Source organism: Pelophylax lessonae, assembly GCF_965119305.1.
Source record: "Pelophylax lessonae genome assembly, chromosome: 2".
Taxonomy (NCBI): Eukaryota; Metazoa; Chordata; class Amphibia; order Anura; family Ranidae; genus Pelophylax; species Pelophylax lessonae.
Window position 1 is genome coordinate 685244310 of NC_138769.1, and position 27055 is coordinate 685271364.

General features: G+C 43.5%; 1 protein-coding gene across 2 annotated transcripts in view; it reads right to left on the minus strand.

The window, feature by feature from the left end:
* The window catches only part of LOC309546278 (high affinity choline transporter 1-like), a 90040-nt gene that overhangs the window by 57721 nt on the left and 5264 nt on the right, over positions 1-27055 (minus strand). For both annotated transcript variants that reach the window (XM_082245867.1, XM_082245866.1), the window contains exons 2-3: positions 18585-18698; positions 2872-3027 (exon numbers count right to left, since the gene is read on the minus strand). In XM_082245867.1, coding sequence (XP_082101993.1) covers positions 2872-3027; positions 18585-18698 — 270 coding nt within the window. The remainder of the gene's footprint in view (positions 1-2871; positions 3028-18584; positions 18699-27055) is intronic.

Sequence of the window (27055 nt, forward strand, 5' to 3'; positions counted from 1 at the left end):
TTATTATTTTTTTTTTCTACACACACTTAAGGCCCCTTTCACACATATGGTCCGTTCAGTACATCAGTTCAGTCACTTCAAAAAGGTATCAGTTTTCCATCCGTTTTTCATCCATTTTTCATCCGCTTTTTGTCCGTTTTTCATCCGTTTTTCATCAATTTGTCATCTGTTTTTATCCATTTTTTATCCATTTTTCATCCATTTTTCATCCGTTTTTTTTTTACATCCACTACCAATGCAAAAACGGATGAAAAACGAAACGTGTGTCCGTTTACATCCGTTTTTCGTCCGATCCGTTTTTTTGACGGATGAAAAATAGGACATTCATCCGTCCCAAAAAAAGGACATTGATGGTAGTGGATGAAAACGGATGTTAACGGATGATCATCTGCTGTCATCCGTTTTTACATAGAGATGCACTCATGTATGTTTTTCATCATCGGATGGATGAAAAACAGACAAACGGACAGTAAGGGCTCAATCACAGGGTCCGCCTCCGTAGGCGGATCCGTGCTGCTCAGCGGGTATCGACCCGCCGATCCCCGCCGAGCCGGCGGATGACAGCTCCGTCTCCGCTTGCAGTGCGGAGAGGGAGGTGTCACAGCTCCCGCTGCTCTCTATGGGGGATCGGATGGAAAAATAGGGTTTCCATCCGTCCAGATTTCACGGACAGGATCGGATATGAAAGGCAGCGGGTGTCAGCGGAGGTGTCTCCGCTGACATCCGCTGCCCCATAGAGCTGCATGGAGGATCCGATCAGATCCGCCTAAAAAACTGACAGGCGGATCTGATCGGATCGCCCGTGTGAAAAAGCCCTATGTGTGAAAGGGGCCTATCTTTCTATCTCTGCAAGGAGAGAGAAAGATAAAATGTATCTGTCTCATCCATTCACAGAGACAGAAGACATGGGGGCAGACTTCACAGTGATTGATCACTGTGATAGCCAATCAGAGGTTATCACAGTGATCAGGTGACCTGGAACCGGATGTTACGGGTTCCTGATTGTTAGAATGGGGCTCGGAGCTCTTGGTGAGACCCTGGTCTCTGTGCTGGAACTGGGCTGTTTGGCGTGGGGCCCCATATATGCGTTTCTCCCTTTGTTCTGTGAGTGCTTCGCATAGGGTCTCACCGACCACTCACTCAACCAATCAGGAACCTCAAATAAATAATGAATATATAACATATATCTATGTGTGAACCAAATCAACAAAAGTAAATATATATAACATATATCAATCTGTGAAGCCAATTAATAATGCAAATCCATTGGTGCATAAACATAAAAGTTCATAAGTGTCCATAAATATTTTGCAGGTGAGTAGAATTGTATTCTATCCGAATAATACGTGTATCCACCACCGAGTGAAATTCATCCTTACCAAACGGAAATAAATAAGGTGCAACTATATTTTCTTGTGCTGAAAAAATATCCAATCTCCTTGTGAACAAACACCACGTGTAAATCACCAAGAATTAGCCTCTTACCAGATGGTAATAGGTATGCACTTGTTCAGTGAAACCACCGCCTTGCTTCCTCTTTAAAATCCTGAAGTGGGATGTAGAACCGCTCTACCTTTCTTTCTCCACTAGATGGCAACGAGTACCAGCAAGAAACACAGCCTCATCCTTCTTTACAAGCTCACAAAACCACCGTGTATTAAAGGAAAAAAGAGGGCTAATAGTGTATTACCCTTGAGATTTATTCAAAAAACAGTTGATAATGCACTTACAATTAGATGTCTTGTATTCAGCATAAACATAGGCATACGAATTCCTGCAAAGGCTTGCGGCCGGCTGCAGCACGGACCGCAAGTTGTGTGTGACGTGTGCGCCTCCTAATCTGACCGGTTTCTTCGCATAGGACTTCTACTGAGACTCCTGTCTCAGTAGAAGTCCTATGGGAAGAAACCGGTCAGATTAGGAGGCGCACACGTCACACACAACTTGCGGTCCGTGCTGCAGCCGGCCGCAAGCCTTTGCAGGAATTCGTATGCCTATGTTTATGCTGAATACAAGACATCTAATTGTAAGTGCATTATCAACTGTTTTTTGAATAAATCTCAAGGGTAATACACTATTAGCCCTCTTTTTTCCTTTAATACACGGTGGTTTTGTGAGCTTGTAAAGAAGGATGAGGCTGTGTTTCTTGCTGGTACTCGTTGCCATCTAGTGGAGAAAGAAAGGTAGAGCGGTTCTAAATCCCACTTCAGGATTTTAAAGAGGAAGCAAGGCGGTGGTTTCACTGAACAAGTGCATACCTATTACCATCTGGTAAGAGGCTAATTCTTGGTGATTTACACGTGGTGTTTGTTCACAAGGAGATTGGATATTTTTTCAGCACAAGAAAATATAGTTGCACCTTATTTATTTCCGTTTGGTAAGGATGAATTTCACTCGGTGGTGGATACACGTATTATTCGGATAGAATACAATTCTACTCACCTGCAAAATATTTATGGACACTTATGAACTTTTATGTTTATGCACCAATGGATTTGCATTATTAATTGGCTTCACAGATTGATATATGTTATATATATTTACTTTTGTTGATTTGGTTCACACATAGATATATGTTATATATTCATTATTTATTTGTTGTTTAGCGCACCCCACACCACATATACATTTATCTATATTCAAAAGCACTGAATACCGGGAGCAGCTTCAACGCACTATCAGCGCACCCATCCCCCCTTACAACAATCACGAACCTCAACCTCAGATTCTGGGTCACCTGATTGCTGTGATAGCATCTTCTGGCAGATCAAGAGGCATTTTTCAATACTAACATGGTCTTTAAAGGGATAGAACATGAAGAATTGTGCATGTAATTTAAAACATTGCTTATAGTACAGAAATAGTACCTACCTAGAGAGGCTAGGATAGAAGCAAACCAGAAAATGTCGCCAAGCAATGATGGGATAAACAGGATACTCCCCATTGTGTCCCCAAATGATTCTTGGAGAGGGTCCATCATTGTCACATAGTTTTTAGACCTCATTGGCTTTACAAAGAAGAGAGCACCTGAAAGGTAGAAACACATTTATTATGTTAATAACTAAGTGTAGCGCTGCTGGTATAATAAATAATATATATACAAAATATATAAGAGTGTGACTATGCTACGCAATACATTAAAATCTACTCAATAACAATTATAAATTATAAAATGTATTAAAATGTTATTAAAGAACACATTTGGGATGAACTAGAATGCCTCAGACAATAAATGACAACTCCATAATAATGCCCATGGTTTTGGAATAGGATGTCCAACAAGCTCATATTGGTATGATGATCAGGTTTCCACAATATAAATCACAATGTAGATTCAAACTTCCCAGGTAGTTTTAAATGTGTGGCTGTGATAAAGAAATGTATCTGAATGTTACATAGTTACATAGCTATATAGTAGGTGAGGTTGAATAAAGACAATAGTCCATCCAGTTCAACCTGTGTAGGTGTGTGTGGCTGTAATCATCTCACATAGCCCTGAATGTTCTGATCCTTGAGATGTACATCCAAGAGTCTTTTGAAAGCCACCATACTTCCCACAGAAACCACCTCTTGTGGTAGAGAATTCCACAATCTTGTAGCCCTAACAGTAAAGAACCCCCACGTTGCCTGAGGTTAAAACACTTCTCCTCTAATCGCATTGTATGCCATCGAGTCCTCATGCAATCCCTTCTACTGAATAGCTGTTTTTCTATGCCGAGATCCCCATTGAGATATTTATAAATTGCTATCATGTCCCCCCTCAGGCGTCTCTTCTCCAGGGAGAATAAATCAAGCGATTGCAGACGCTCTTCATAATTGAGGTCCTCCAATCCCCTAATCAGTTTAGTTACCCTTCTCTGGACTCTCTCCAGCTCCAACACATCCTTCCTGAGGACAGGCGACCAGAATTGGACAGAATACTCCAGATGCGGTCGGACCAGAGTTTTATAAAGTGGAAGGATTATAGTCTTATCTCTGGAATACATCCCTTTCTTTATGCATGCTAATATTCTGCTGGCTTTGGCAGCTGCCGCTTGACATTGCATGCTATTGCCTAATCTATCATCAACCAAGACTCCCAGATCTTTCTCCATTTTTGATTCCCCCAAGGGTTCCCCCCCCCTAACGTGTATTGTGCTGTTATGTTTTTAGTCCCCAAGTGCAAAACCTTACACTTCTCCACATTAAACCTCATTTGCCATGTCGTTGCCCACTCCGTTATTTTGTCCAGGTCATTCTGTAGGATATCTGCTTCATGCTGTGCTGTTATTGCCCTGCCCAATTTTGTGTCATCTGCAAAAACTGATAACGAACTACTGATCCCGTCCTCAATGCTGTTTATGAATAAATTGAACAAGGTTGGTCCCAGGACTGAGCCTTGGGGGACCCCGCTTACTACCTCAGACCAGTCTGAGTATGCGCTGTTTATTACCACCCTTTGGACACGCCCTTTTAGCCAGTTCCGTATCCAAGAGCAAACCTTGTGGTCGATGCCTGCAGACCTTATTTTATAAATTAAGCGCTTGTGGGGGAACTGTATCAAACGCCTTAGCGAAATCCATGTACACCACATCCACTGGTCTCCCCCTATCTAGCTCACAGCTCACCTCCTGGTAGAATGTTAAGAGATTGGTTTGACAAGAACGCCCATTAGTAAACAGCACGGGTTTAGCAGTAATCAGCACGGGTTTACAAATGGGCGTTCTTGTCAAACCAATCTCCTAACATTGTACGAGGAGGTGAGCTGTGAGCTAGATAGGGGGAGACCAGTGGATGTGGTGTACTTGGATTTCACTAAGGCGTTTGATACAGTTCCCCACAAGCGCTTAATTTATAAAATAAGGTCTGCAGGTATCGATAGCAGGGTTTGCTCTTGGATACGGAACTGGCTAAAAAGGCGTGTCCAAAGGGTAGTAATAAACAGCGCATACTCAGACTGGTCTGAGGTGGTAAGCGGGGTCCCCCAAGGCTCAGTCTTGGGACCAACCTTGTTCAATTTATTCATAAACAACATTGAGGTCGGGATCAGTAGTTCGATATCAGTTTTTGCAGATGACACAAAATTGGGCAGGGCAATAACTTCACAACATGAAGCAGATATCCTACAGAATGACCTGGACAAAATAACCGAGTGGGCAACGACATGGCAAATGAGGTTTAACGTGGAGAAGTGTAAGGTTTTGCACTTGGGGACTAAAAACATAAAAACACAATACACGTTAGGAGGGGAGCCCTTGGGGGAATCAAAAATGGAGAAGGATCTGGGAGTCTTGGTTGATGATAGATTAGGAAACAGCATGCAATGTCAAGCGGCAGCTGCCAAAGCCAGCAGAACATTAGCATGCATAAAGAAAGGGATGCATTCCAGAGATAAGACTATAATCCTTCCACTTTATAAAACTCTGGTCCGACCGCATCTGGAGTATTCCGTCCAGTTCTGGTCGCCAGTCCTCAGGAGGGATGTGTTGGAGCTGGAGAGAGTCCAGAGAAGGGCAACTAAACTAATTAGGGGATTGGAGGACCTTGACTATGAAGAGCGTCTACAATCGCTCGATTTATTCTCCCTGGAGAAGAGACGTCTGAGGGGGGACATGATAGCAATTTATAAATATCTTAATGGGGATCCCAGCTTAGAAAAAAAGTTGTTCATTCGAAGGGATTGCATGAGGACTCGAGGGCATACAATGCGATTAGAGGAGAAGCGTTTTAACCTCAGGCAACGCGGGGGGTTCTTTACTGTTAGGGCAACAAGATTGTGGAATTCTCTACCACAAGAGGTGGTTTCTGCGGGTAGTATGGTGGCTTTCAAAAGACTCTTAGACGTACATCTCAAGGATCAGAACATTCAGGGGTATGTGAGATGATTTCAGCCACACACACCTACACAGGTTGAACTAGATGGACTATTGTCTTTATTCAACCTCACCTACTATGTAACTATGTAACTATGTAACTAAACCCGTGCTGATTACTGCTGATGATGTTGTTGTCTTTAGCAAACTCTACGATATAGTCCCTTATCATCCCCTCCAGAAGTGTACATACTACTGATGTCAGACTGACCGGCCTATAATTACCCGGGACATGCCTCTGACCCTTTTTGAATATCGGAATCACGTTAGCTTTCCTCCACTCCCCTGGTACATCTCCTGTCCTAATACTGTCCGCAAAGATCAGGAACAGTGGTCTAGATATAACCTTACTGAGTTGTACAAAAACTTTAATAAATTAGGCTCTTTGTTACAAACAATAAGGCTGCTGTGGGTGTATTCGTGAATTTCTCTTCTGCATTACAAACAGGTAAGAAAAATAGGTTCTCTGATCCTCAGATCACTGACAGATCCTAGCAATGTGGAGTGGTGCACCACAGCTAAGCATGACTCATTCTGTACTCTTAAAGCGGAGTTCCGGCCTCAAAATCGATTTCACCTGAAAAAGAAATGGATGCTCCCGATTTTTTTTTTCACTTACCTTGTTATAGAAGAAAATATACTTACCTTCCTTCCACTTTCTCCCTCTGCGGCCGCGGTCCGCGCCGTCTCTTCTAGCTTGCGATGACTCCTGGGAGCTGAACGTCATCGCTCCCAGGAGTCAATGCACTGCACCGGCCCCGCCCAGAAGCTGTGCAGGGATGCCGCGCCTGCACCGGAAGTGACAAGCGGGGCTGGTGCAGTGCATTCTGGGACTCCGAAGTCACAGAAGAGGAGGCAGAAGAGGAAGTGCTGGCTTCAGCTGCCCACACCTGAGATGGCAGCGCTGGAGAATACATTTTCAAGGTAAGTATTTCTTCTTGCAGGTAAGTGCAACCCGGGACAGTTCAGAGGCTATCCATTGTGGAATGTACCAGCCCTGACTGTCCCGGGGGTATTTTTATCTAAATTTCACCCTCCGAGGCCGGAACTTTAAGCTTTAAGCCCTAAATCCGTTCAGCAGCTCTATTAGGCAGTAAATAAAACAATCTAGTGCAAAACAGTAATGATACAGCACTCCTATACTCATAGGCATGTGCAGGGTGTGCCTGGGCACACCCTAATTATTACATGCGGTGCCGATTCCCCCTACTGCCTGGGCTTCCCTCTTGTTACCCGCCCCGCAGTGCAGCTGGCTTCCCTCCCCTCCTCTTCGCCCCGCTGCTGCAGAGGATGTTTCAGAATGGAGAACAGGGGAAGGGGCTAGTAAATATGTAATTTACCAGCGCCATCCTTTTCTAAATGAACACAGTGAAGACACTCACTTAATGTGTTTATTCATAACTGAAGCATAGTAAACTGTGTTTCCTATGCTTCGGTTTGTGAATGAACAGGAAGCTGCTCAGCACAGAGCACTTCCCATTCATTCACTGTCCAGTGCAGCTGAGACTGCAGAGAAAGGCATGTGTGTTTGACGTTTGGGGTGCACACCCTAATGCTATAGGGTGCCCACACCTATACCTATACTACATAATAAATGTAATGTATAACAACATAATATAATGTAATGTATAGTGTATACCTCCTGCTCTACCACACAAAAGCCATGTATTATTCACCTATCAGGTCAAGTGCTCACCACTGTAAATGTAAATGGGCCAAAGAGGCAAAACAAAAAATGTCAAAAGGAATAAGGAAAAAAAAAAAGAATGAAACCAAAAGGGTATGCAACTGCTGCTAATACACCAATTTGTGTTCCCACAAATAATCAAGTGAAAAAATAATAACTAAGTGTAGCGCTGCTGGTATATAAATAATATATATAAAAAAATATATAAAGTGTGACTATGCTATGCAATACATTACAATATACTCAATCATAAATTATAAAGCTTATCAAAATGTGCAAAATGAATGTCCATCACACAATTCACAGTCCCTCAAGAATATTTCATTCAGTGTTGCAATATTAGTAACCATCCGTGGGTTCCTGATGAAGTCACATGACCATAGCGTAACGCGTAGGGCATGAACGGAGAAAGCGCAGACCGGAAGTGACAGAGTAGGAGGTCCAGTATTCTGTTTTGTGTTTGGTGTTTTAAATGCTTTTATTATGTGAGTGTATTTCTTCCAATAAATCCAAAAAACAATAGCGGACATGGCTCCCCCTGCCTGGAGAACCAGGATGATTACTTTATCTATGGAATAGCACGCAGGGACCGGTATGCAACCAGGAAATTGTATTTATTCCTCTTTTTCTTCCCCTGGTCATTGCATCTCTGCCTTGGGTGTTGGTCCAGTCCAGTACTCACCTTTTGGGGAGTCCCCGGCTCTGGGTCAGTTTCTTCCTGACCATTGCTGTGTCATTACTGTGCTATACCTTGCATCACGGATGGTTGTCATTTCCAACAGATGTCATCCCTTGTTTAAAATAAAATGAATCAGTAGAAGGGTTACATATTTCTGGTCCCTGAAGAAGCCAATGAGGGTCTCTACCTCGGCAAAACATGTAGGACCTATGTGATCCATATTACTACTACTCATGATTCACTTATCCTATTTGGAAATGAAAATGTACATGTCTGCTTTTCTATGTTTTTAAAAGCAAATTGTATTTGGAATAAAATCAATTTTTTATATATTATATTATGGTCCTTGTTTGGGTAATTTTATGCCACCATTTAATCAATGCCTCTAAAGTCCCATGCTTCTGGCAGGGTGCGGTCCGTTTTTCCCGCTAGCCTACCGGCTTGACCGTATATCGGACCTGCTCCTTGCCTAATCCTTATTTTCTATTTATACTTTGAGGGATTTGGCAATGATTGGTGGACCAATGTGAACCAGTATTCCCTCATTTTTTCTTAACCGGTTGCCGACCGCCGCACGACGATATACGTCGGCAGTCAGCCCCGGCCAGGCAAAGTGACGTATATATACATCACTAGCCTGTCACTTGTTCGGGAGCCAATAGCCCCGGCTCATTCCCCAGCAAGTCCGTGCGTGTGACCGGCGGACATCGATCGTCGGTGCAGAGGGAGAAAGGCAGGCGGCTGATGTAAACAAGCCGCCTGTCATTCTCCCCTGTGTGGAAACAGTGATCATACGGTTCTACTATGTAGGACCGTTGATCACTGTTCCTACACTTCAAGCCACAGCCAATCACAGTTAGAATCACGCCCCTAGGGACACACACCACCCCTCCCTCTCAAATAAAGTTAACCCCTTTACTACCAGTGTAATTTTGCAGTAACAGTGCATATGTATAGCACTGATTACTGCAGTAATGTCATTGGTAACCCCAAAAGTGTCAAAAATGTCAGTCAAGGGTCCGATCTGTCCGCCGCAATGTCGCAGTACTGCAAAAAAAAAAAACGCAGATCGCCGCCATTACGCGTTAAAAAAAAAAACACCAAAAATTACAAAAATCTTTCCCTTAGTTATTAAACGCAATAACTTTTGCGCAAACCAATCAAAATATGCTTTTTGCAATTTTTTTTTACCAAACATAGGTAGCAGAAAACAAATTGGCCAAAAATGTTAAAAAATTTTGATTTTTACATTTTTTTGGGGGGAATTTCATATAAAAAAATGTGAAAAATATTGTTGTTTTTTCAAAATTTACGCTCTTTTTTTGTTTATAGCGCAAAAAGTAAAAATCGCACAGGTGATCATATACCACCAAAAGAAAGCTCTGTTTGTGGGAAAAAAAGGACGTCAAATTAGTTTAGGTACAGCGTCGCACGACCGCGCAATTGTCCGTTAAAGTCACGCAGTAAAAAAAAAATCGCAAAAAAAACCCTGGTCAGGAAGGGGGTAAAATCTTCCAGGGCTTAAGTGGTTAATAATAGCAGTTTGTTATCACTACTACACTAGGGGAACCCTCTCTTTATGTTCACTTTATTGAGAGCTATGCACTATGGCTGCATGTATTCTTACAGGAACCGCATCCCTAAACCACTGGAGGCATTGATCTAAGAGAGACCCCTGTGGATGGAGGTGGAAGTGATTCTGTTTCTATGAACTGGGAGTGTGGAGGTTGTGATTGATATATGCTTCATTCCTCAAAAGAGAGCTTGGAAGGAGCACTAAGTGTAGCGATGCTGGTATATAAATTATATAATTATATATATATATATATATATATATATATATATATATATATATTGTGAGGGATTAGCTCAGTGGTAGGCGTAGATGACCCCTTGGGGGGTGCGTTTTCCCAGAGAGATAGCCGACAAGTGCTTGCAAACAACAGTTTGGTTTATTAATGGTGTTTTCTTCACCAGACTGCATGCAGCAAAAACATCCAAAATAAAATAAAACAGAAAATAAATCCTTGCCTCTGTGGGCGGCTACCTTCTCACTCTGGAACCTATCTAAGAGTCTGTCTCCAACCTACTGTTGGGCAGACTTTCTTGTCCTACAGCGGACTCTCAATAGTCCATTTATAATCTCTTCACACAGCACAAATGTCCATTGAACATGTCCTTAACTCATCACAATGAGAATGTCTCTTGGCTTGCCTCTTCACATGGCAAATATTCCTTTATTTCTTTCACATAGAAATAGTTTGTTTTCTCACCTTTGAGACGTCTTCACACTTGGTTACCCTCCTTAGCGCACATCACTTCAGGGGGTCTTCTCCCATGCTCACCAGCTTGTCGGAAGGCACACATCTGACTGTCCTCCTTCTCCCAGCCCACATGGCTTCAGGAGACAGCTTCCGGAGGCAGCAATCCATTAGACTTCCTTTGGACAATTATAGAGGCCTTCATTTCCTCATTCTGAACAGCTGAAGGCCTTTCAACTTCCTTAGACAGTTCTGGCTACCTCTGCAGCCGACAACCTATAGTAATTGGTGATTTGTCTAACCCAGGTGGAAGTGTAGCTCCTGTCTGTGACTACATTCACAGATTTACCTGACTTCCTGTCACATACCCCCCCCCCCCTCTTGTTTCAACCCTAGGGTTGGGACACAGATTTCCAGACACGTATGTGTCAGGCACTGCTCTTGACACTCACTGATACGCCTCTTAGTATCTTCAAGCTTCCGAATGAAACTGTTTCTGTCATCTTCATTGACAGATTTCTCATAAATGTCAAACAGTTTGTCTCTCATCTCATTTACACATTCCTCAACTGTATTTTTGGCATCATTTCGCTCCTTCTCAAGTTTGTCTTGCATACAAGTTTGTTCTATCCGCCATGGAGGACCGTGATCCATAGGCAACTCAATTGTGCTAGTCTTAATGTCTTCAACATTCTTGAGCCGCCTCTCTCTGCAATCAACAAATGATTTCCACAACACTTTGAGAACCTCTGCTTCACTAAGCTTTGTTCCAAGTAGGGACTCTTGACGTCCCTCTGTGACTTGAGTTGCCTCTCCATACAGCTGTACACAATCATTGACTTTTTGTTGTAAAAGGGAATGATCTTCCTTCCTGAGCTTGGCTTGCTCTAAGATGCTGTGCAGAGGATTTTCCAATTGAGACAACAGGCTGTCACACATTTCTTCAAAGTGACCCCTGTTCCTTTTCCCAGAGACATCAATATCATTCACCAAACATTTCATATTCATAGGCAGATCTGAAGCATTTGCACTCATCAACTTCTTAAACTGTTCGCCCTCCTGAGCGAGTCGCAGTAAAGGCCTACTATTTGATTTGATATTCAGTTTATATTTCTTGCCAAACTCTTCACAGAAGTAGCCAACCAGAACATCATCAACTTTCCTTCCACCAACATAGGGGTCAAAGGCAACAACACATTTGAACCCAGCGATCTGGGTGGTATCCATTATAGACCTCCTCTCTGCATCAGTGAAGAAGCATGGAACTGCAACACATTCTTTTACAGGTTTCTTCAATGCACTTTCTGCTGAACTATTTGACCGCTCAAGGTCACCTAGTTCCTTTTCTCTATCTGAACTCCACATGGAATGCATCTCAAGATCACAATCAAACTTCTGCCACCTGTCTTTCACCAGTTCCATTTTGGAAATATTCCCTGAAAGGCACTTGAAATTCATTTGCTTCACGTTTTCACCAACAGCCTTAGTTTTCTCCACTAGGTGGCGTTTGCTTTTTTCTCCCAGATTTATATCACTTGCTTTAGTTTTCTCCGCTTTAGTTTTCTCCACTAGGTTTTCAGCCTGAACTGAGAAATCACCACATTTCTTACACAGCTCCTTTGTTTGCTGAAGTTCTAATGATACATTTTCCAATGCTTGAAGTTTTTGAAGGAACGGTTTATTCCAAAGGGGTGATTCAAGCCACATGTCATCACATTTCTGAGGCTCACTCAGGACAGACCCCAAAACACTGATCCTTTTAAAAACTGCATCAGGCACACTATCCCCTCTTTGGGACAGATCCTCTGTTGCCTGTAATTCCTCTTCCAGTTCCTGCAACGGAATCTTCATCTCTTTTACTTGCTGTTCTAAGGCTCGCTTAGACTCTTCTAGCTCCTGAACGCTTTTCACAACATCATCCTTGGAGCTGACCAAATCTTTCATTTCTGTACACAGCTGTTGGTTAACTCTTTCTAGTTCAACCTTACACTCTAGAGCTTCCTCCAAGGAGCTAGCCAAGAACAGGGCTTTGCTCTCGTTATCACGCGCCTCTGTTTTTGCACGGTCGCGTTCTTCTGCATATTTTGAAGACACAGTCTTCTCCTCACCAAGCATCTGATCAAACTTCTTTTTCACATCTTCAACAAACTCCAATGAACCAACGCTTTCTTTCATGTGTTTTTTCATATCCGCTATCTGAGCTTGCAATGTTGCGACTTGCTCTGATAGGTTTTTCTTTGCTTCCTCCTCATCTTTTAATTGTTCCAGGAAGCCATTTTTCTCATCTTCCATTTGTTTGAGCTTTGTGCTCAAACTCAGCCTTTGACACCTCTCTTCCTGTAAGAGTTCCTGCGTGTCTTGCAGCTGCGATTCCAAGATAGAAAAATCTTCCGCAATTTCTCTAGATTTGCTGTCTGCTTGAGAAAGCTGATTTGTGACATCGTCCAACTCAACCTGCAGTCGGTTTGCCTTCTCTGACAGCTTAGCACACAATCGGTCACCTTCTGACACCTTGACTTGCGATTCCAGAAGCTGTGCCTCTACTTTTTCCCTCTTATGTTCACAATCTCCTTTTCCCTGCATAAGAGCCTTCACCTCACTGGCTAGCATCTGGGAATAAGAATGTAATTCTGCCACACAGGCTTCTTTCTCCTTTAACTGCTGCTGGAAACGTTGGGCTTCGCCTTTCCAACTTTCACAGTCTGCATGTAATTCATCTACCACATTGCTCAAAGTGGTGAGCTCATACACAGTAATCAGTAATTTAGCCTCTCTTTCACTTTTCTCCTTGTCGCTGAGCGACAATGTCGTTTTCAGAGCGACGTTCTGTTCCTGCACCCCCTGCAGGTCTATTTTTGTAGCTTCCAAACACTGAAGACTTTTTTCCAGCTGATTACGCAACTCCAACATTTCACACATACTTTGCTTCTGCAAAGTCTGAATTTCACTTTCCTTTTCCATGAGGATGGTATCTTTCTCCATTATAGTCTCTCTGCGTTTGTGCAACTCGGAAAAAAGAAGAGCAGTGGATTCTTCCCACTGGAACACCTGAGCCTGCACGTTTCTATGCTCTATCCTAAGCAATTCCAGGGCTCGTTCCTTTTCTTCCATTTTCCATTGCAAGGCATCCAGCTCAGCCCTGCACACATACTCGGTTTCCTCCATACCGATGGCCTCCATTGGCTGCTGGCGTCTCATTTTCCAGCCTGCCATGCTCTCTTGATGAGCCTTTTGTTGAGCTGCAAAGCTCCGCTGAAAATCTGCATTTGCCTGCTGTTGAGCTGCATTTGCCTGCTGTTGAGCTGCATTTGCCTGCTGTTGAGCTGCATTTGATATAATCAGTTGTTTCAACATCTGCTCTATTTTGAGTTTACTTTTCATCTGAGCACACTGCGTCTCCATAGCAGTTTCATCAGTGTTGCTAGGGACAACAACCTTCCTCTTTAGTAGACTCTCTTTAGGCATGGATGGGGCTGGTTCAGACGGTAGCATCCCCTCCATCCATAGAATCCGGTCTCTCATTTCACCTCTCTTTGCATTTTTCAGGCGTTTCGAACGCCCCATCTTCAATAACTCCACAAACAAATTTTTCACAGTCCAGCAAAATTTTTCAGACCACTGTCTCTTTAACACATGTAGTTTTTCTTTTCCTGCGCACACAGTTTGTGCAATCCCTTGCACCAGACACAACAAAGTTCATCAAAAAAATTTTTTGAGACCGCTGTCTCTTTAAAACACATTTTTTTCTCTTTCAGGATCTTCTCTCCTGCACACATAGATTGTGCAATCTCGTGCACCAGACAAAGTTCATCAAACATATGCACTTCTTTGCAGGGATCTCTGCTTCTGCCCACTGCATACCTCCACCATATGTGAGGGATTAGCTCGGTGGTAGGCGTAGATGACCCCTTGGGGGGTGCGTTTTCCCAGAGAGATAGCCGACAAGTGCTTGCAAACAACAGTTTGGTTTATTAATGGTGTTTTCTTCACCAGACTGCATGCAGCAAAAACATCCAAAATAAAATAAAACAGAAAATAAATCCTTGCCTCTGTGGGCGGTTACCTTCTCACTCTGGAACCTAACTAAGAGTCTGTCTCCAACTTACTGTTGGGCAGACTTTCTTGTCCTACAGCGGACTCTCAATAGTCCATTTATAATCTCTTCACACAGCACAAATGTCCATTGAACATGTCCTTAACTCATCACAATGAGAATGTCTCTTGGCTTGCCTCTTCACATGGCAAACATTCCTTTATTTCTTTCACATAGAAATAGTTTGTTTTCTCACCTTTGAGACGTCTTCACACTTGGTTACCCTCCTTAGCGCACATCACTTCAGGGGGTCTTCTCCCATGCTCACCAGCTTGTCGGGAGGCACACATCTGACTGTCCTCCTTCTCCCAGCCCACATGGCTTCAGGAGACAGCTTCCGGAGGCAGCAATCCATTAGACTTCCTTTGGACAATTATAGAGGCCTTCATTTCCTCATTCTGAACAGCTGAAGGCCTTTCAACTTCCTTAGACAGTTCTGGCTACCTCTGCAGCCGACACCCTATAGTAATTGGTGATTTGTCTAACCCAGGTGGAAGTGTAGCTCCTGTCTGTGACTACATTCACAGATTTTCCTTGACTTTCTGTCACAATATATAAAAAAAATATATAAAGTGACTATGCTACGCAATACATTACAATATACTCAACAATCATTAATGATAAAGCTTATCAAAATGAATGTCCATCACACAATTCACAGTCCTTCAAGAATATTGAATTCAGTATTGCAATGCTAATAACCATCTGTGATTATTGTGACCCACCCCACTGTGAATAAAATAATAGATTTTCCTGTATAGGACACCACATGCTCCCTCCAGGCTCCCAGAACTCTCACCTCCGCTCTGGAAGAATGAAGCATGTGTCAGTTATAAAAGAAACGTATTGACTTAAAGTGTTACTAAACCCACAACATTAAAATCAGTCTGTATATGCAGTAAAGCATGGTTGTTATACTCACTGTGGAACCTAAGAGGTTAATCCTCCACTTTGTGTAAAAAAGCTGTTTGATCCTGTCTTCTCTGATCCTCCTCTTCTCCCACTGTCTCCAAATTATCTCCTGATATTTACAGAGCTTGGGGACAAGCTGCACATGCTCAGTATGGTGTGTATTGCTCAAGAGTTTTTTTCTTTTTTTTCTTGGGAGGGTAGATGTGATCAGCACAGGGCCAATCAGCACTGTCCAGACAGAGGGTCAGGGGTCCTGCAACCTCATAGGACAATCAGTGGAGAATGAAAACTCCTCCTACAAGTTTTAACCAAACACTGATAGAAGTCACAAGACTTCTGATGAGAAAAGGTATTTAGCAGTTTATATTTACTAAAATAATTTCATTTCCATGTTCTGTGTACTGTGGGGGACCGGATATAGTGAATGCAGGCTCCTGGGTTTAGTAACACTTTAAGTTCCACTTCAATTTTATGTTTTAGTCGAGGAAGGAAGGAAGGAAGGAAGGAAGGAAGGAAGGAAGGAAGGAAGGAAGGAAGGAAGGAAGGAAGGAAGGAAGGCTTTACATTCTGTGAAAAGAACATTGAAAAAAGTACAGCCATGGCCAAAAATTTTGAGAATGACACAAATATGAATTTTGACAAAGTCTGCTGCTTCAGTGTTTTTAGATCTTTTGTCAGATTTTACTCCAGTATACTGACGTATAATTACACGCATTTCATAAGTGTCAAAAGCTTTTATTGACAATTACATTACAATTATGCAAAGAGTCAATATTTGCAGCGTTGACCCTTCTTTTTCAAGAACTCTGCAATTCTCCCTGGCATGCTGTCAATCAACTTCTGGGCCACCTCCTGACTGATGGCAGCCCATTCTTGCCTAATCAATGCTTGGATTTTGTCAGAATTTGTGGGGGTTTTTTTTGTTCACTCGCCTTTTTGACTACAAATTTTCAATGGGATTAAGGTCTGGGGAGTTTCCTGGCCATGGACCCAAAATGTCAATGTTTTGTTCCCGAAGCCACTTAATTATCACTTTTGCCTTATGGCAAGGTTCTCCATCATGCTGGAAAAGGCATCATCACCAAACTGTTCTTGGATGGTTGGGAGAAATTGCTCTCGGAGAATGTTTTTGTACCATTCTTTATTCATGGCTGTGTTTTTGGGCAAAATTCCCTTGGCTGAGAAGCAACTCCACACATAAATGGTCTCAGGATGCTTCACCTTTTCTTCCCCTGACAAGGTCTTTTTCCGGATGCCCCGAAAATCAGAAAGGGAATTTATCAGAGAAAATTACCAGAAAATGACCAGTCCTCAGCAGTCCAATCCTGTAGCTTTTTCAGAATATTAGTCTGTCCCTGATTTTTTTTCCTGGAGAGAAGTGGCTTCTTTGCTGCCCTTCTTGACATCAGGCCATCCTCCAAAAGTCTTCTCCTCACTGGGGGTACAGGTGCACTCTCATCTGCCTGCTGCCATTCCTGAGCAAGCTCTGCACTGGTGATGCCCCGATCCCACAGCTGAATCAACTGTAGGAGATGGCCCTGGCGCTTGCTGGACTTTCTTAGGCGCCTTGAACCCTTCTTCACAAATGCAGTGGAAATGTTTTTTATGGGATTAGGTTCATTTTCATGGCAAAGAGAGACTTCATCTGATCACTCTTCATAACATTCTGGAGTATGTGCAAATTGCCATTATAAAAACTGAGGCAGCAGACTTTGTGAAAATTAATATTTGTGTCATTCTCAAAACTTTTGGCCACAGCTGTAAAGAAGGGTTAGAACTTCTGGTAAGTTTGTATTTCTGTCTTCCAGATTGGGGAGATCCTCTCTCACTATCTGTACAGTCACTGGGATGGGAAGTGTGGACAAGGTCTTCAACAGGGATGTAAATGGCAATAAAGCACTTTAAAGAAACCTATTTTTCATTTCTTCACTGTACTTTGGAGGAAATATTATTTCATGTCTGCCATTCTGATGTTAAAAAAGTTAACGATCTGAAGAATTGAACCATTTGTACAGAAAGAAATAGCAGTTGTCTTGGCAACCCACCAGGTTCTACTTTAGAGAAAAATCAATTTAGATCATGTACAGTACAAGGAAACAAAACAATTCTGCTACTGCAACATCAATGTGTTAAACGATTTTCCAATGTTAGTGGAACAGAATCTAGGATCTTGACTCTGTAACCTATCACGTCTTTCTATTATCAGAGATGTTTATTGACAGCCTCCTGGTGTCTGTCTCTTTATAGCAAGCACCCTCTGAAGCTGGAATATCGAACGTAAATATGACAAATTGCCTAAAGTGAACCTATCACAAATGTAGGCAATTCAACTATTTTAACTTTTAAACAAAATAGCCAGTTAGAGCAGTATTAAATTCAAAAGATGGCAATATATGGGCAAAAACCAGGAAATTATGACAATACAGTAAGTGGGCAACAAGCAGGCAACCATGACAAAGTGAGGGCAACCTATGGGCAATTGTGATAAAAGACAGGCCAGACAACAAATAGGTAATCGTGACAATATATGGGCAACAAATGTGCAACAGTGACATAAATGGTTAAAATTAAAGTGAGAATGATTGGAGCTCATTCTGCCCAACAACCCACCCACCACCTTCTTTACCTTTCTGGGGTGCACTAGGGAAACCCTGGCTGACAATTCTTGCCAGGACAGCGTGAAGAACCACTTGCTGCTTGCATTTGGAGTCTGTTCTTAAAATCCCAGAATGTACAGTATGTGGCCACAAAGAGTAGTGATGCTGTTTCATTACTCCTATCAGCCTAATAACAGTTGAGCTGGATTAATCCTTAGGCAGCCTAGAAAACTGGTAGACAAACTAGTAAGCTGGAAACTGGAGATCCAGGGAGCTCCCAGGTATGGTAATGTGCAGGTGTGGGCTACATTGGCCATGATTTGTGCACTAAGGTTTTCCAATGCCGCCATTGAAAAGAGTAGCCATCTAGGTAGGAACTTTAGCTTAGAATAGATTAGGGCGTAAAGAACGGAGCTGGGGAGACTTGATTCTAAAATGATGCTAGACATACTGTATATCTTAACTAAGGAGAAACAAAAGAAAAATAGACAAACTTTGCTCACCAAGGATAAATGTTGCTGCAAAGCCCAATGGAGCATGAACCCAGGCAAGTCCTCTTGTAGGAAGATAGACGATCTCTGCTGTTCCATTAATATAGGCACCACCAACCCATGTAGCTGTTTAATGCAAAGAAAAGAAGAAATGACTACACACGTCATGTTAGAATGACCTAATCATTTGTGCTGGAATTTTCAGTGGGTCAGCCAATTTTACCTTACTTATCATACTTACTCTGTATGCATGGTAGGGAGCAGACTGTTTCTAGTCTAGATAGATCATTTCCACTTTGCGTTCTAAACATTCATTCCCTGTCCAAAGATTTTACCTTTGTAATAATATGGCAATTTTTTACTGCAGACACTCACCCATACATAAAATTTTAGATAAAAAAAACAGATCCTTGGGTACAAATGGAAAAGTCACTATGTTGTGTCAATGGTGACCTTAACATAGAACTCAGTGTAGATATTTGCCAGCACACCATGGATCTTCAGGTCCAATTTTTTTTTTATTTTTTATTGAAGTATAATCACATCACAAACAAGAGAGTGCAACATTTTGGAGTCACACAGGACCCCATTCGTCACATACCTAACAAAAGAGTTCTGCATGACTCTGATCTTCAATCTACACTGTGTCATGTATGATCCAGTCTTCAGCTCATGGTTGCTGCAGCACCCAATACTTTAGAGCCTTTTCCAGCAATGTGTACGATGGAAATATTGACACCTTAAAGTGATTGTAAAGGCATAAGGCTATGCATGAAGGTAAAAACCTTCTGTGTTCAAGAGCCCCCCAGACCCCCCTATTACTTACCTGAGCCCCCTCTCGATTGAGCGGTGCCTGCAAGAGCCTTGTCTCTCTGGGGACTCACACTCCTGATTGCCTTTTGGCAGCAGCAGGAGCCATTGGCAACAGTAGGATCAGTTACCGTGTCTGCCACTAGATGGCTCTGTTCCCAATACAGTGTGGTAGAGGGAATCATGTAATTGGATGTTAGACAGCTATTGGAGAAAACCTTCCTCTTGTGATGTAATGTGTGGAGTCAGTGCCTATATAAGTGCCAGAATGAGAGGAGTCTAGTGAGATGGGGCATGGGAGTCAAACACCCTAGAGCTAGTCGGATGTAGTCAGCAACTGGAAAGGAAGCTGAATAGGACTGCAACTCCTGGTGAGGTAGTTCAACACCCACAAGAACCAGCTGTAGTCGCCCTGACTATTTTCAGCCTGGTGTGGCCTGTGAGTGGAATGCAAAAGGCCTTTTAGGCCTGGCTAAGAGTCCTCTGAATTGAGTACTAGTACACCTGGAAATGAGCGTGGGAGTGTGCCTGGCTAAAAAGTGGGACAGTGGGAGAGACTGGTATACTAACAATGGCACCTTGATTATACTTGGTGAAGGAAGTTGAATGTTGAGGATCTAGTATACATTGGGAAGTGGTCCCAACTCTGACATGCTCACAAGGACAGAGGAGGTGCAAAGGGAAGATGGCTTACAAATTATGTGCTGATGTTCTGTGCCTAAATGACAGCCACAGAGTATCTGCTTTTGTGTATGGCATTCTGTGCCACAGAATTCTGTTAGTACGTCAATGGATGTTACAATGTAGATGCCACGGGCATCTTTTAGAAGTTACAGTAAAGTGCAGAAAATATATTTAATTTCCTCTCGGTTTAATTTCCTCTCGGGCCTACAGCCAGTGATATTGTGAGTGGGCCTACGGTCAGCAGTTTGACACAGTATGGCAAAAGCATTAATCTACCAGCAGGTGGGTTAGGAGGAGCTGCCTGGAGTTTTGAGGAGCACCCCAGCCAATTCCCAGCAAGTGGGCTGGCAGGGGGTAGACCCCTCTTTTATACTCAGGGTCAGCCCAGCAGGAGCAGTGGTGTCGGGTGTAAGAGTGGAGATGGAGTGCTTAGGAGGCTGTTGGAGGGGGGGGGGGGGGGGTGACCTTGAGCCTGGGGCTCAGGTGCTGGAGGGATCCTCTTACAACACATGGAGGAATCCTGTCCTGCATGCACGGGAGCAGGTCTAAGGACAGTCAGCACTTCCGGGAGATCTCCAGGGAGAAGTCAGCCAAGAGGGCTAGTGAGTGTGCAGTCTGGCAGGACTGTGACAAGTAGTCAGGAGGGCTAGTGGCAGAGTCAGCTGCAGCCAGGCAGGCTGTAAGTGTATGAAGAGGTGGTGCTGGGATCAGTAGCCACATGGATGGGAGTTGGACACTGAATTTTGCTACACAAACAAGAGGCACGTGGTCTCTGCCTTGAAAGGGCTTTTGCTGCAAGATCTGGCTGTTGCTAATGTATGAATCATCATCATCATTATTGTGCCTGCAAACTTCAGTACAGTTAACAAGGGGTTACAGTGAAGCACGTCGGAAGAGACCCTGCAGAGGAGCAAGATGGTGGAGGGTGCACGTGTGTACTCAGTGTTGAGCTGGTTACTGGATCTGCCGGAGTGGACACTATTGGATACTGGTGTCTGGCTGGAGCATCGCGGGGGATTCGAATTGGAATGATGGAAGGGACTGAGCTATTGTGCCTACTATGTCCCGGCTGCAGAGTATCAACCACAGTGGTCAGTGCCTGGCTCTGGTGCAGGCACTGTGACAAGCCACTCACTAGGCTGACACCCAGCGATCAAGAGCCTCTGAACTAAAATGTGGACCTGCGGTCAGGACCCTGCACCATACAGCCACGGAAGTCCCGGAAGGCTGGTGCGGGCCTTGAAACATTTGCTCAAGGCGGGGTTGAGTCTGAGCCTGGTGACTCCCCTGCGAATGCAAGTAACATCAGGGAAGACAGTTGGAAGTCTGCTACGGCCTGCAGCCCAGTTGGAGAGCTGGCGCCTGTGAGTACTGCCCAGCAAGAGCCATATGACATCCCTGAAGTGCTGGCCGTGCCCAGTAATTCTGCCAGCCCCACTAGGAAGGAGTCTTTCCAGAAGACAGCTTGTCTTCAGATGAGCTAGTGGGGAGTGGTAGTGGTGGGTGCATAGACTGGGGGGTCGTCCAGACTCCAGGCGGAATTCGGGCCCCTGAATAGTGAGTTTGTGGATTGGTCAACGTACAGTGGCTTGGAGTGGGAGTGGGAAGACTCCCAAGAACATGTAGAAGTCCTGCCTAAGGTGCTGAATGTGCCAGATCAAGCTGAAGGGACTGGAGGACACAGACCTTAGTCAGTGTCAGACAGAATTACCTAAACAGACCCTCTACCACCTAGACCAGTGCAGCTGAGTACAGGCAGTGGGTAGTAAGGTCGCTCAACGCCTGAGTTCTTTTTGGGAAGAGAAAGCCAAGAGAACTACCCAGGTTTTCCAGTGGGAAGAACAGTGCAAAACAGCTCTAAAGTAGGGTCTGAACTACCCCTACATCCCTACTGACATCATGGATATCATTGAGGACTCCCAAGTAGCATGAGAGGATGACCTGGCGTGGGAGTATTTACGTGTCCCCAAGCCTCTGCGGGTGCCAGATTGTGAGGTGACCTGGGCCCAGTTTCAGGACATTAGTCAGGAATGGAGGCTGGGGAGGGCAATCTACAAAGACAGGTTGGTGGTTGTAAAGGCAGGACAGCCCATCAGGAGCCACTCTGTCGCTGTCAGAAGAGCTGACGGCAGCTTTAAACGATTGCCTAATCCTGATTTCTACCTGTGAAGGACTGTTGTGGAGCGTTCAGCTCACAGGTGGAATTTTCACATGGACAGCATGGAGGAGAATAGGTGCCTGTGTTGCTTACTTTTGTGGACTAGGCTGGCCTAACACCCTATCCTGTTCCAGGTGGATGTCCCATTCCCAGCTGAAGAACTTTGGGTGAGGCCTGGGACATTGACACCAACCCTTTTGAAAAGAGCCTTACAGCAGAGGGAGGGGCTCCTCCCCTCAGAGACTCTGAAAAATGTGTGGTCTAATGTTTGTTTCTGCCAGCAAGCCTATAAGCCTTACTGACAGAATGTGTGAATAGTTAGCGAGTTAGAATTAGGAATATGTTTTTTTTGTTCTGTTTACAGGTATTGTTGTGAATGGACGTTCACCCGGCTGTGTGATGGATTAAACATTTTCCAGCCTGCTGGGAGGGCTTTCCTCTATGGGAAGGTGCTCCAGCTGAATTTTCTGTGTATTATACTGTGTATAGTTAGTTGCAAGGATCTGCAGTTAGGATGAATATATATTTGCTGAATATGTAAGTGTACATATGTGATTTGAAGAAATTTATATTTTTTATTCTAATTTATTTTGGGAATAGCCCCATCCAAGTTGTTACCCTTTTACCCTCTAAAAACTGAATTTTTATGGGATGCCCTGTTTTTCTCCTGGGCACAGGAGCCATTTTTTTTGTATTTTTCCTAGCCATGGGGACAGGCTGGTCTCTTTAAGGTGGGGAGGGGTGAGTGTAGCACCCTCTAGTGTAGAGTGCTAGCGTAAATAGTTTTTTGATAGTAAATTTGGCAAGCCTGTGTTGAATCTGGGTCAGGGTGAGTGACCCAGGGAGGCTGGATGACTTATCAGCAGCACCTCTGATATCTCCCTCTACTTGCTGGAACCTTGAAGAAGTTTCCAGGAGAATGGGAGGGAGGTTAGGAGGAGTTGCCCGGAGTATTGAGGAGGGCACCAGCCAATCCCCAGCAAGTGGACTGGCAGGGGGTAGGCCCCTCTTTTATACTCGGGGTCAGCCCAGCAGGGGCAGTGGTGCTGGATGAAAGATTGGAGTTGGAGCGCTTAGGAGGCTGTCGGAGGCCCTTGAGGGTGGGTGCCCCCCTAGTCTGGGGGGGTGATCTTGGGCTTGGGGCTCGGGTGCTAAAGGGTTCCTCTTAGAACACATGGAGGAATCCTGTCCTGGATGCACGGGAGCAGGTGTGCTGACAGCAGGAGAGTCAGCCAAGAGAGCTAATGAGTGGGCAGTCTGGCAGCACTGTGGAAGCAGCCAGGAGGGCTAGTGAGAGAGCAAGCTGCAGCCAGGCAGGCTGGAAGTGCCTGAGGAGGTGGTGCTGGGATCAGTAGCCACAGGGATGGAAGTTTGACACTGACTTTTGCTACATAAACAAGGGGCACGCGGTCCCTACCTGTAAAGGGCTTTTGCTGCAAGATTCAACTGTTGCCTTTTTTGTCAGATCGACTAACAGTGTGCCAGCTGGATCTGTCATTTTGTTATGCAAGCGAGTGCTGGAGGAAGAAGGAGTGTACATAGACTGTATATAGGAAATTTGTCCCTAAAGAGTTTGCTAAAGTCAAGTGGGTATCCCATAATACACATATCCCCATCCAAGTTTACAAAGTTGCCGGACTGTTTCCTGACTCAAGTATGCCTGTGGAAATTCAGTGTGCCTGGCTGTGCAAAGTGGGGGATCCCTATTCACCAGCGGCTCCTGCATGGGGTGCGCTACATATGTTCTTAACAAGTAGTAAAACGCTTTAAAAAAAAAATCTCCCACTGATCTCTGTTGCTGCAGTCACTGTGCAGCAATTCCTCGTCACAATTTACAATACAAGAAGTGAAATTGTTAAGTCAGGTCTCAGCAATCAGCTCTCTCCTCTTCATGTGCACATGCTCTGAGCTTGCATTCAAGATTAGAAGGCTGGGAGGTTTTCAAGTTACTGCTGACAAGGGGAAGGTGCGGTACAATAAAAGTAAAGCTAAAAAACTTCCAATGCAAATTTGAGAATTAATTACCCCACAGTGACTGTATCTACTGAAGTCATTAGGTCTTGTTTTAGTCCCCTTGCACACAGACACCTAAGCTCATGCAATAAAAAATTCCAGTGTATTTTTAGGAAGCCCTGGTGCTGTGTGCAGCCGCTTCGGAAATATATGGCTGTGTGTTGTACTTGAGTATATGCCAGTGCTCATGCAAAGATGAGTATAGTGTGTACAACATAGAAACATAGAATGTGTCGGCAGATAAGAACCATTTGGCCCATCTAGTCTGCCCAATATATTTGAATCCTATGAATAGTCCCTGGCCCTATCTTATATGAAGGATAGCCTTATGCCTATCCCATGCATGCCTTAACTCCTTCACTGTATTTGCAGCTACCACTTCTGCAAGAAGGTTATTCCATGCATCCACTACTCTCTCAGTAAAGTAATACTTCCTCATATTACTTTTAAACCTTTGCCCCTCTAATTTAAAACTGTGTCCTCTTGTGGTAGTTTTTCTTCTTTTAAATATGCTCTCCTCCTTTACCGAGTTGATTCCCTTTATGTATTTAAAAGTTTCCATCATATCCCCTCTGTCTCTTCTTTCTTCCAAGCTATACATGTTAAGGTCCTTTAACCTTTCCTGATAAGTTTTTTTCCTGCAATCCATGTACTAGTTTAGTAGCTCTTCTCTGAACTCTCTCTAGAGTATCTATATCCTTCTGGAGATATGGCCTCCAGTACTGCGCACAATACTCCAAGTGAGTTCTCACCAGTGTTCTGTACAGCGGCATAAGCACTTCTCTCTTTCTACTGCTTATACCTCTCCCTATACATCCAAGCATTCTGCTGGCATTTCGTGCTGCTCTATTACATTGTCTTCCCACCTTTAAGTCTTCTGAAATAATTACTCCTAAATCCCTTTCCTCAGATACTGAGGTCAGGACTGTGTCAAATATTCTATATTCTGCCCTTGGGTTTTTACGCCCCAGGTGCATTATCTTGCACTTATCCACATTAAATTTCAGTTGCCAGAGTTCTGACCATTCTTCTAGTTTTCCTAAATCCTTTTCCATTTGGCGTTTCCCTCCAGGAACATCAACCCTGTTACATATCTTTGTGTCATCAGCAAAAAGACAAACCTTACCATCGAGGCCTTTTGCAATATCACTTATGAAGATATTGAACAAAATTGGTCCCAGTACAGATCCCTGAGGTACCCCACTGGTAACATGACCTTGTTCTGAATGTTCTCCATTGACTACAACCCTTTGTTGTCTGTCACTCAGCCACTGCCTAATCCACTCAACAATATGGGAGTCCATGCTCAATGACTGCAGTTTATTGATAAGTCTTCTATGTGGGACAGTGTCAAAAGCCTTACTAAAATCTATATATGCAATGTCTACTGCACCTCCACCGTCTATTATTTTAGTCACCCAGTCAAAAAAATCTATAAGATTTGTTTGACATGATCTCCCTGAAGTAAACCCATGTTGTTTTTCATCTTGCAATCCATGGGATTTAAGATGTTCCACAATCCTATCCTTTAATAGGGTTTCCATTAATTTGCCTACTATTACTACTACAAAATAGAAAATGTGGTAGTTTTTGCATACACCCGCACATATATGTACCTGTGTACAGTCACGCACAGTCAGTCATGTCTATGGGCAGCTGTACACAGCACCCAAGCTTTCCAGGCAGGGGAAATACATCAGAATTTACATTGAATGGACTCAAATGCCTGAATGCAAGAGGTCCTAAAGTTTATATACTCTTAAGTAAATATTTAAATGGCCGTAGCCAGAACCCAATTCTATTTTAAGAGAAATAAATACAAAATAAATGTGCTGCGCCCAATTGATAAACATAAAAAAGTAACAAAAACAAATTATTAAAGATAAATCGGCATCAGTTACTGTACCTCATGAATAATATGCATGCAATGTCAAATCAATAAGAAAGGAGCACCAAATATAAACATTGGAATATCATACTGTAAATAAAGTATAGCCCATAAGACAAGATTCCATGATTAACCAGTTGCCGAACGCCCCAAGTATATACAGTATATATATATAATGCGGGCAGCTGCTCCTACAGGCGAAATCACGTACCTGTAAGTCTTTGCTACTCCGAGTCTGGGGCATGCACACGCACCTCCGGCGACCAGCTCCCGCCCCCAATCAGTGGGTCCAGTGGACCCCGATGTCCACCGGGACCCGCTAATCATGCCCAAGAGAGGCAAAATGGCGGTCTGCCGATGTAAACAAGGCAGACTGCTGTTCTGTGATAAGGGAAGACAGAGATCCTGTGATTCTTCTAATCAGGAACATGGATCTCTGTCTTCCCACAGTACAAGCACCTCCCCACACAGTTAGAAGGCACTCCCTAGGGACATATTTAATTATTTAATCGCCCCTGATGTTAACCCTTTCCCTGCCAGTGTCATTAGTGCAGTGACAGTGCATATTTTTAGCACTGATCACTGTATTGGTGTCACTGGTCCCCAAAAAGTGTCACTTAGCGTGTGATGTGTCCACTGCAATGTTGCAGTCCCGCTATAAGTCGCTGATCGCCATTACTAGTTTAAAAAAAAATTCCATAAAAAATATCCCATAGTTTGTAGACTCTAGAACTTTTGCGCAGACCAATCACTATACGCTTATTGGGATTTTTTTTTTACCAAAAATATGTAGCAGAATACATATTGGCCTAAGTTGTTGATGAAATTAGTTTTTTTTACAGTTTTGTATAAGATATATTTTTTATAGCAAAAAGTAAAAACTATTGTTTTTTTTTTTTTTTTCAAAATTGTTGTATTTTTTTGTTTATA